Genomic DNA, 11537 nt, shown 5'->3' on the forward strand with positions numbered 1-11537 from the left:
AACACCGGTTGCAATGCCTGCAACGTACGCATTGGATTTGTACATGGAGTTGGAGTCAGCTTATCGACAGTCACCAGCCTTACATTACATTGCAATCCAAGTCAGGTTCGATCGAACCTGAATCCCTTCACGACTCCTCACCAACAAAATCCCATAAAACCCTCTTCTACACCAACAAACAAAACTCCAAACGAATTAAGCATCGCGAACCAACGCCGCCATGGCCGCCGCCGCCGCCACGCCGCGCCACCATCACCGCCTCCTTCTGCTGCTGTTCATCCTCTTCCTCGCCGCCGGCGCCGCCGTGCCGGTCTCCGGCGCCTGGGACGCCAAGGGGAAGACGCTGTGCTCCGGCCGCCTCCTCGGCCTCACCGACTGCGGCGACGAGGAGCCGAGCGCGTACGAGATGCTGGAGAGGTTCGGGTTCCCGCGCGGCATCCTGCCGGAGGGGGTGACGGGGTACACGCTCCGGCCGTCGGACGGCGAGTTCGCGGTGTACCTCGGGACGGGGGAGTGCGAGTTCGAGGTCGACGGCGGGTACCGGCTCACCTACCAGGGGAGGATCACCGGCAGGGTGGCCGGCGGCAGCATCACCGGCCTCCGCGGCGTCACGGTGAGGGTCTTCATGATGAACTGGGGCATCGACCGCGTCGTCGTGGCCGACGCCGACCACCTCGTGTTCTACGTCGGCCCGCTCTCCCAGGCGTTCCCGGTGGACGGATTCGAGGAATCGCCGCAGTGCCGGTGCCGCCACGGCGGCGGCGCCGCCGTCTCCGGCGTCGCGGCGATGTAGGATCTGGGCCGTTCGTTGGGTGTACGTACGAGTGTAACGAGTGTTCCTGTGATCGACGAACGCGTTAGTTGGTGTTTTCGTGCGCGAAGTCGCGGATTATTTTGTTTAGGCGTCTAATCGGATTAAACAATCGAACGCGCCTTGTAAATTAATTAAATTAATTAATTGCCTCGCTTGATTCATTATTTCATTGTGTTATGTTTATTGACTAGAAAAAGTATCCGTACGTGGCAACGGAAAGAAAATTAAGGAAAATCTTGCTGACGGATCCCCTGGTGTGTTAGGTCTTGGATGCGACTCATATGTTCCGCTTGTTGTTGTGCTCTTTTTTTGAGGATTTGTGTTCTGCCACACTATAATTTTTGTTTAGGGATTTGTAAATTATTTCTAAAATCTATATTAAATTTTATTAATTTATAAGTGAAGTTTAATGTGATCCTAATTAAAACATGGCTATATTTAATCATTGTTAAATTCTCCATGATTAATTATACTCTCTAGAATTCTCCAATTATTAATTTTAAAATACAAATGACATTTCGTAATTATTTAAACAACTATTAATGACTAAATGATCTAGATAAATATTTTTTTAAATACTTTGAGTGTCCAACTATTTTCTTGATTTTTATTGGAATTATTTGAGCACTAAAAGTGTTTTTTAAAATTCCAAAATCATTTCTGTGATTAATATAAATGGAAAAGTAATTAAAATCCTCCCTCCTTGATGGACCAATTTCAGTGAAGTCTGATATGGATCCCTCTCTCTATAGCTGGCTTGCCTACTCTCCGGTAAAGTCTAATTTATATCCTCCACGTTTTGGCCAGTTTGCTTCCTTCCTTCTCTTCCGCCCAACAGCAGCAGCAAGTCTATACTACCTCCCTCACTCCCTCCTCTTTCTGTCGCCTGGGGCCCATGTGCACAGTGGCATCTTCTTCCTCCTGCTCAATACCGAAACCCCGTGCCCGTGCTAAGCCGGCGCTACCAATCCTTCCAATCCCGCCTCCCCTTTTCTTCCCTATCCAAATTGGTTGTAAAAATGGGTTCCCCTCAATCTCCTCTTTCCTTTTCACAACAAAGCCACATCAATTTTACGCTGAATCCCGCGAATTTCGGCTCAATTTATATCCCAGCAAACCCGGAATAGCCCTAATTTTTTTCCACGTCCGAGTCCAGTCGTTCCTGAGCTGGATTCCTCTATTGACGGACGAAAATCAGATGTGACGAAAGGAAAATTAGGAATCTTTTAAGTAGTTAACTAGCAAAAGTGTCCGTGCGTTGCACCAGGTGATCACGGAGTGTGTACAGTGATAAAAAGTGTTGTTTGGTTTAGTCAACTAATCTGCTAAAAAGAAATGTTTGTTTTTAGATAAATAATCTGCTCTATATTTGTGGAATATATATGATGTTTAGTTGGGATGATTTGTAGCATGGGAGAAAATGGATGAATGAACAATGCGATTTTCTTTGCCCAAAAGGCGATGGATGAAAATTTGTATCACAAATGGAAATATTTATTTTTTATGTAGGTAAGTCTAATAAAATATGAGTGGAATTTTTTTTACTACATGTACTTTGAGTTGCGAGAATATATACTTTTTTAGAAACACGAGCATTGAGATTGACGAAGTTACCGCAAACGCCTTGAGCACCCATCTTAAATCAAAGATTTGAATCTAGGTTGATTGGTTCCTTCACAAGAAACCTATCCAGTTAAATTATACCCACTTTGTAATTGTGGGAATATACCTGTGTATTGTTACCTGAATAAAATGTGTTGAGTTTAACAAATTGTAAAAATCAATCTTATTATTTTTGTGAGAGTAAGTATTGTTTTTTATTTACAAATTGTATTTGAGGTCAAATATTAATAAGTAGATATAAAAAATGAAAGAAGATTATACAGGAGGGAAAAAATAAAAAAAAGAGCGGATAGGGACAAAGAAAAAAAAAGGAGCAGAGGGAACATGTCAAGATATTTTTAATTGTTTAAACATTTTTAATAATGAGATGCCCGTGCATTATAGCGGATAAACTAAAAATATAATAAATATAAAAATATTATATGATTAGGATTTAGATTTTATGATATGAGCCCCATTAGACCTTAGAAATAGAAAAATTTGTAAGAAAAAGTCTCATTAGACCTTATCGGCCTGCTATTGTGCGCCCAACCCATGAAATGCGCGTTGTGCTACGGCCCGATATAGACACTGGCTCGATCTGAGCCATTTTGTTTTGATGGACGGCTCGGATCGATTCTAAATTCATCAAAACCCTAGCCCGAATCACACCTTCCCCCGACCGCAAGCTCCTCCTTCCGCTCGGCTCCTCCCCGACCAGTGGTGCCTCGTCCCATCCCCTCCCCTCTCCCGACCAGCGGCACCACTCCTCCTCTGCCGCCCCCTCTCTGCCACTCCCTCTCCCCCTCCCCCTCCCCTCCCCTCTTAGCAGCGTCTCTCAGTGCGGCGGCTTCCCGCGGATAGATCCGGTGGCACCAATGGCGCCGGTGGCTTCCCGCGGTGGATCCGATGGCGACGACAGTGGTAGCAGTTCCCACGGTGGATCCGGCGGCCCCGACAGCTACACGCGTGGCGGCGGCTTCACGCGCCGGATCCGACGGCTACGGCGGTGGTGGCGGCTTCCGGTGATGTTTTATTTTTTTTCCTCTTTCACTTGATTGTCTTATTGGATTTTGTATCTATGTTTGTGATGAATTTTCGCTGAATCACTCGTGCATTTGGTTGTTGATCTGGACTCTAGATGATTTTCTTTTTGTCTTGGACTCTCATCTCAGACATTCCGGACGAGGGATTTTTTTTTTTTGGAGGAGACGGATGAAAAAGTAACGTGTTGACGGACGAGGTGACGATCGGAAAGTTACGAATCTTTTAGTTAGTTAAGAGGTGTTAGTTTTTTTAAAAAGACCAACACTTATAAAATATTATAGGTGTAGGTTAATTTAAAACCGACACCTATAACACCGTTTTTTTTAAAAAAAAAACGGCACCTGCAAAAACTGAGCCGAGTCTTATCCATCCATCCACAGCGGAGATAAGGCTGAGCAGAACCGAGCCAGTGGGGCCATCGAGGAGATAAGGCCGAGATCTCGCATTATTTTTTCTCGGTCTCTCGTTTTCCTCTCCTCTCTCTCGGTCTTCTCTCTCGCTTTCCTCTCTCTCAGAGCCGAGGCGGCAGACGGCGGCGCAAGAGGGGAGGCGGTGGGCACTGGGTGGCGGCAGCGGGTGGAGACGGTGCGGCCAGCGGCGGGAGGCGGCATCGGTGGCGATGGCCGCGCCCTCCCCTCCTCGTCAGCGGCGAGCGGCGGCATCGGCGGTGTGCAGCGGGAGGAGCGGCGGCGCTCGGAGGTGCCCTTCCTCCGCCAGATCCGGCAGGAGAAAGGGCTCCGGAGCCGCGCTGCCTTACCATCCTCTGCGCCATCATCGAATGAGCCGGTTACCTTGACACCCGACATGCCTCCTCCTGCCTTTGTTGTTGGATTTGTGATAATACATGGGTTTCTTGTGGGTGTCAAATTCATGAGGTCGAAGATTAAATTTGGTATTTTCTGGTTGTTTTTGGTTGTCTAGTTGATTGATTGATTTGGGGATCTAGCTTGGGGATGTTTTTTAAAGACAGACTCGGACTCAAATGAACGAACCTAAATTTTGGGAGGGACGGATCACACGGTCGTATGGATGAAAAGTAGGTGATGAAAGGAAAATAGGTGACGAAAAGAAAATTATGAATAATTAGTTAAGATAATGGGTTTATTTTATATACGGACGACGAAAACTTTTTTAATTTTTTAAGTAGAGATAGAGATTAGAGATTAGATCTTTTCCTTTTGTGATTAGGAATTTATATTGTTTATTTATTTTTTAGAAACAAAAAGAAAAAAAAGAAATAGGGAGGGGAGCTCTTTTTTTTTCTGCCTCGATACATCGCGCGATGAAGCGGCATTGCAGGCATGATGACGCGAGCGACGATTTTATGTGACGTGAGCAACGGACGAAACGGACAAAAAAAGATTACGGCTTGTATTTGATACGTACTCAAGGCCATGAATCAATCGGAAAAAAGACGTACGAAAATTCTAATGCGATGATTAGAAAATTAGTAATCTTTTAATTAGTTATTAAGATATTTTTTTCACCTATACGTATGTCAACAATTATTCTGATTGGGATCACAGTTCAATAGGGTAGTCAACTGCTAGCTCTAAAAATTAACGTATTATTTATAGTTAATTTAATAGTTCAAACATACAGTACTTTTATATAAATATATACCTATATACCTAATAAAAAAAGTAATGTTTCCGGATTTTTTTCGTCCGTCATCCAGATTCACGTTGCCAAAATCCGTTTTACTTCGCTTAATAGTCGGATTGGACCTTTTCTAACCTACTCCAAAATCTCGGTTGATATATAATATGTACCGCTCATGTAGCAACCAATCACAACTAGCAGCTTGCCTACTTGGTTAGTGGAGGACATTTTCAACCTGCTCACCACAATTTGATTCCCACCACCTCTCCCTTTTTATACATGTTGTTATTATTATTATTATTATTATTATTACTACTACTTTGCCTCCCACAACTCAAATCCCTATTATTACTTTTTGCCTCTCTCAGGCTAGATTGCTCGAAAAGTCTACTTTGTCCCCCACATCTCAAATCCTATTATTACTTTGCCTCAGAATAAGTCTACTTTACCTCCCACATTTCAAATCCTACTCGGAATAAGTCTACTTTGCCTAATCCTATTATTACTTTGCCTCCCCTAGGATAGATTGTTGCGCAATTTTTTTTCTCCGCCTACTTTGCCTCCCACATCTCAAATCCTATTATTACTTTGCCTCCCCTAGGATAGATTGTTGCGCAATGTTTTTTTCTCCGCCTACTTTACCTCCCACATCTCAAATCCTATTATTACTTTGCCTCTTGCTAGATTGTTGCGCAATTCTTTTCTCTCCGCCACTAGCACGTTAGTGATTCTGAAATCTTATAATGAACCAGTTTTTAATTTAAAAATTGAACGTAATTATTTTTTTTCTTTCGTCATCTGCAAAACACAACATATTAGAGTCCGCACCATCTATTTGCTCCTCTTTCTTCAACAGATATATAGTGATTCTAAAATCTTATAATGAACCGGTTTTTAATTTAAAAATTAAACATTTTTTTCTTTTTGTCATCTGCAAAACACGACATATTAGAGTCCGCACCATCTATCGTCCACGCATGAGGCGTGAAAACGATTCGTCTCCACGCAAGTCCGTGTTCGATTTTAGAAATTATATCAAGCGCTTACCATGTATCCGATGGATGAAAAATCAAAAGTTTTGCACCTCTTTCTTCAATAGATATTTAGTGATTCTGAAATCTTATAATGAACCAATTTTTAATTTGAAAATTAAACATAATTATTTTTTTCTTTTCATCATCTGCAAGAAAAACGACATATTAGAGTCCGCACCATCTATTGTCCACGCATGAGCCATGAAAACGAGTCGTCTCCACACAAGCCCATGTTCGATTTTAGAAATTATATCAGGCGCTTGCCATGCAAGAGTTGAGAGAGAGTGTGTGTATTATGACAATATGAGTATATCAATATGCAATAGTGTTTCTTATCGGTCCTAATTATCATTAGCCCAATGAACAATTTATCTATCTTAGAACATTATTTTATACATGTCAATTGTGTATTTATATAATTTAACTTGTCATTATACCTGTAGCGAAGCACGGGCATTTTGCTAGTATATACTAAATCAGTAATATTTGGTCCACCTATCATGCTCACATTATTTTAGAGCTTGTGTGGTACCTGATTATAAATTCGTAGCTCATTTTTCTTCTCTATCTACTCCTTTCTTATCCACAAGTGTTTGTTACTAGCTTATAGCTTTCTATTGTACTTGATCTTAGCATGATTTTTAGTTACGTGGTACGTGAATTTATTAGATGATCATGTACGCTTATATATTAGACAAGTTTTATCTCAAAAACGCTTCGAGCCAGTCATCCGATACTAAAGAGATAAACTCGAACACTGCCCATCCTATAAATAAATGTTGCAGTCAGTTTTTGTTGTAGTCATTGTTCTTGAATGATTCATTTGATTGAAACATCTTTGATGAAGTGATGGAAAATCTTTTTATCGAAACATTTTTCACCAAGTGACAAAACATCTAAAACATTTTTTTTTACACGTGGTGAATCACCGTCCAATATTGTTTTGCCTTCTGTCGGACATCCGGGCCATAATCATCCCGGATTATCTAGTGCATATGACGAATACAAACTTTGCTGATAAGGACATCTGGACATGGTTGAACTTCTTAACAATGTCATTCTCATTGAATGAGGGATCTAGAAGGATGGAATTTGAAGAAAGTAGGAAGCGTAAGGCCTCATGATAGATGAAGCCCTCTTCAAGATATCGAAGGCCAAGGAGGAGGATGCAAGCAACACAACCTCGCCATTTCCTACCATAGATGCCAAGGCCTTGGCCAATGCCACAGATACAAAAGTACTACGGTGAAACTCAATACTCGTCAAATAATCTTTCAAGGGAATGCTATTATTGCAAATTGGTACAAGGACACACATCCGTCTAAACTGCCGACGGAAGCAGCTCCCAACCAAGGTTGCACACGCTACAGCAAAAAGCATACAATGCCCTATCACGCGTGCTACGCTGCAAAACCAGAATGTGGTAGTCGTGGTACAGGAGTCCCTAACCATGGAGGAGCCTTACCTTTTTCTCCTTCTCTCTCTAAAATGCATTTGCTTGTTCCAAAACTCTGGCAACAAACCTGCATCGCAGAGGTCCATTTTCCTTTTTGTTGCTGGCCTGCTTTCCCATTGGCCCGATCTTTTCCCTCCACTCTTCCTTCCCTTCTTTTCTTTGACTCCCTCAACTAGCAGTCGAGTGTGATTCATGTCCCTCTATCACAAAATCGAGTATAACGACCATCCTAACTATTAAAACTATGCAAAACGACTCCCTTGACTGTTCCGAGGGTGTTTTTTTTTTTATTTTTATTTTACTAACACGACTTCCGTGTGACAGTCCAGTCATTAAAACAAAAATTAAAAATAAAGTGACAATGTAGTCATCCCCTTGCTATCTCTTCTTCCCTGATCTACCCCTACTCTCTCTCCCGGTCACCCCCCTGTCTTCTTCTTGACACAGTAGGGCGACGACTGGTAGTGGTCCTGCAGATGCAGCCTTGTCGCCGGAATATCAACCATTACACTTTGCCACCTCCGCCTCTTCCAATCCCTCGTTGTCGTCAGTGCTCTCCTGAATTATCACCGAGTCATTCACCCTGTTATCGAGTTGATTAAGTACAAGATCGTGAGAAAACTAACAAATGGAGAAAGAAAGTGAGGAAGAAGGTATACGAGGGCTTATGGGTGTAGAAGACAGCGGTGTTGGGGGGGGGGGGGGGGGGGAGAGGAGAAAGATGAGAGAAATGAGGAAGCAACCGGCGACGATGGTGAGTGGCCTGAACCTCCGTGGCTTGAATCGTAGCGCGTGCAGCCGCTCGCTGCTCCCTTCATCGTCACCACCGGTCTCTCTACTAGCTTAAATTCTTCCTAGCTTGCTAAATGTCGGCTTAACTAGCTCTGCATGCCTCATCGTCACCTAGATAGCTAGTTGGAAGCTTCAGTGCACAAGCAAAACGAGAGGCCATAGCCCAGAGCACCATTTTCGAGAGGGGAGGATGACACGTGGGGTTCACATATTTTTCTTTTATTTCTTTGAAGACTGGGTTCTCATGTGGACGTCACATTAGCGTATAACACTATCAATACTATCTTGGAAATTATTTTACACGGTTTTAATAATTGGAGGAGCCATTATATCCTGTTTTACAGCTGAGAGACATGAATTAGACCAACTATAATTACGGGAGTCAAATTAGACTTCTGGGCCCTGACCCGGTTGACTGTCCCTCTGTTCTGCTCTGCCTCGTGAGGCAAAAAACCTTCGCTCAGCCATCGACCGCCTCTTGCCTCACCTGTTAAGCGCCCAAACGCTGGCCATACTAGCCAGTGGCGGCCCAGGATTTACAGGTTGGGTATTCGAAATGTAAGGGTAAAAAAAAAATCACCCAAAAAAGCCTATAATTGGCTTGTATAACATCAAACACTAGTATTTGTACTATATATAACATATACTCCGTATAACACAAAATAGAGCCAAAGTTCATATTTTCGTAGAATTGATCACAACTCAAAATTGTTTAACATATCTAAGTGCTAATGGTTAATCATATCAAAGTGACAACATATAAAACATATAAATGATTAGAAATCTTACAATTTAGAGGACAATTTTGCAATGCTTGATGTCATTGCAGGACAATACTGAGCAAGCTGCCCTAAGAAGTCCCCAGGAAATACTGCCAATTGACTGGGACTTGGAGGGGTTAAACAACAGGTAAAGGGCCAAAACAACAGTACGAATATTAGCAGAGTGTTAATACACCAAAGAATTGGATGAAGCTGCTTACAGAAGCAGTGCCGCAGTGAGATCGAGTAGTGTGGCTCAGTCGGTCAGTCCCGCATTGTACTTGGTGAAGTTTCCACTCGCAGTATCAAATGCAACATCAGTACCAACAGCAAAAGCCCCAGTTCCAAACACACCAGAAAAGCTAAAAACTAACTAGAGGATTTGCATTCTGGACAACACTAGCATTCACGCCAGCATGTGGATGCAAGTACTGGACTTCAGCCTGAAACAAAACACGCGGAGGAAATTATACAGGACTCAAGTTGAGATCCAGCATATTGTACAAGCTAGAAAAGAAATGGCATGTACCTTTGCAGACTTCTGGTAGGGGAAAGGAATGGATTATAGATAGAATTCCCTTCAGGCCGGGAGTGCCCAGATCATGAACTGTGAATGTAGTCATCAACTGGCAAAAGAGACAATTAATAACTAATCAGTCACTGCTACAGAAGTCTCGGCGGACGGCGGCTCGGCGCCTAGCCGCCCAACAGGCCACAGCCCCCTGCGGCAGTGCGGCGCCGCCAGTCGTTCGAGCCGGCGACGCGCCGCTCGGCCGCCGGCCGCCCTGGCAGATGCTGCGCCGGCGCGCCCAGCCGGCAGCCGCCCCTGCCTGTCTGGCTGCGGGCTGCCCCGCGGTCGCCGGCTCGCCGCCGCCGCACGCCGCAGTGCCGCACGCAGCGCCCGCCGCCGCCCATCTCCTTGCACAGGCAAAGCTAGGGTTAGGAGCTGGTTAGGGCATTTGCATTTGGGAATTGGGGATTTTGGCTTCGAATGGGCTCAGTTGCAGCCCAAGTACACTGCGGGCCGACTGGAAAGGGGGAGGGAAGTGGAAAATTTAGGCCCAATAGAGGAGAAATGAAAAAACAAGGCCCAAATACGTTGTTTAAGTCTTTTTCTTTAACTTTTTGAATACATATACGAACTATAGAGTATATATACCTATTTTTTGTCCAAAAATCTTGGATATACAACTGAATACCCTTGAATTATAGCTGGACCCGCCCCTGATACTAGCAAGCTGATCGCCTCATCGCTATATATGGCCAAACGGGCGGCACGGCCCAGGCCTGGCCGTGCTTGGGCCAAGGGTAGTCGGCCCGGCATGGCCCGACCAACACATCGGGCCGTGCCGTGCCAGCCCACGGGCCGCACACACGGCCCAACACGACTCGGGCCGTGCCGGGCCGGCCCGAAGGCACGACGGTCCATCGTGCTTTTCTACAGAATAAGTCTAATTTTTCTCCCTCCTCATGGGCTGTGACATATGCATAGCTAAAAAAGTCTATATTTCCTCCCTCTTCTTTGGGCTGTGACATATAAATAGCTAAAATAAGTCTATTTTAGGTCCCTATTCTTTGGACTGTGATATTAATATGTCTATTCTTAGTCCCTATACTTTGTGTGTCGGGCCTGGCTTGCTGGCCCCCAGCATGCCGGTGGGGAGGCCCAGGCACGACCTGGCGGTCGGGCTGGGTCGGCACGGGCCCGACCCAAGTCGGGCCGTGCCATGCTTGGGCCGGGCCAAAATGCCGTGACGTGGGCCGGGCCTCGGGACTTATGGCCATCTATACTCATCGCCAAGCCGAATTGGAGTTAAAAAATAGCTTTAGTTCAATTAGGCTCTGTCGGCACTCCTTTTCCCAACCCCTCTCTCTCGTTTTCCTCGCGCACGTTTTTAAACTGCTAAATGGTGCGTTTTTTACAAAAAGTTTTTATAGAAAGTTGCTTTAAAAAAATCAAATTAATTCATTTTTAAAAATAAATTTAGCTAATACTTAATTAAACATGCGCTGATGGACCGCTCCATTTCTGTGCGTACTGTTCCCTTTTTTTTAACTGGAAATAGAGAACACAGCCTAATCTCCGTCTGTTCCGCATGTTCGAGCTCGCCTACAGCAACATATTTGAGCATCCAAATCAATCAATTATTGGACCATTATTGGGCTCAAAGCCATAATTTCATGACGGCGCGCCGACGCGCACTGCACTGCCGGCCGGGAGCTACAGCGCCAGTGAAGTCGACCACCGAACGGTGCGTGGGGTACGGCCTTGTAGCACGTCTTTTTGATACTGTAGGATCAGCTAATTTGGTCCTTCAAACCTTGTTCCGTAATATGATACATGTATACCACTTCCTCGCATTTTGGTTTGTTTTGTTATAGAAGAAACGTCTTTTTGCGTTTGTTATTTGGTCGTGGGTGTATATATA

The 11537-nt window shown here is 44.3% G+C and overlaps 1 protein-coding gene and 1 long non-coding RNA gene across 4 annotated transcripts; one reads left to right on the forward strand and one right to left on the reverse strand.

Moving 5' to 3' along the window:
* LOC4338830 (uncharacterized) lies at positions 1-978 on the forward strand. Its single transcript, XM_015783538.3, has one exon. The coding sequence runs from the start codon at positions 221-223 to the stop codon at positions 791-793; it is 573 nt and encodes a 190-aa protein (XP_015639024.1). The 5' UTR covers positions 1-220; the 3' UTR covers positions 794-978.
* A 6842-nt stretch (positions 979-7820) lies between these two features.
* On the reverse strand, positions 7821-10060 carry LOC107280882 (uncharacterized). Of its 3 annotated transcripts, none has more exons than XR_001545856.3 (3): positions 9638-10060; positions 9137-9551; positions 7821-8113 (listed from the first exon to the last, which is right to left on the reverse strand). It is a non-coding gene; the product is annotated as an uncharacterized lncRNA (long non-coding RNA). The 3 variants fall into 3 exon arrangements; XR_001545855.3 differs by having other exon boundaries at positions 7821-8138; XR_010741236.1 differs by lacking the exon at positions 7821-8113 and having other exon boundaries at positions 9013-9551.
* Between the last annotated feature and the right edge of the window lie 1477 nt (positions 10061-11537).

The sequence above is a fragment of the Oryza sativa genome, chromosome 5, assembly GCF_034140825.1.
Source record: "Oryza sativa Japonica Group chromosome 5, ASM3414082v1".
Lineage (NCBI taxonomy): Eukaryota > Viridiplantae > Streptophyta > Magnoliopsida > Poales > Poaceae > Oryza > Oryza sativa.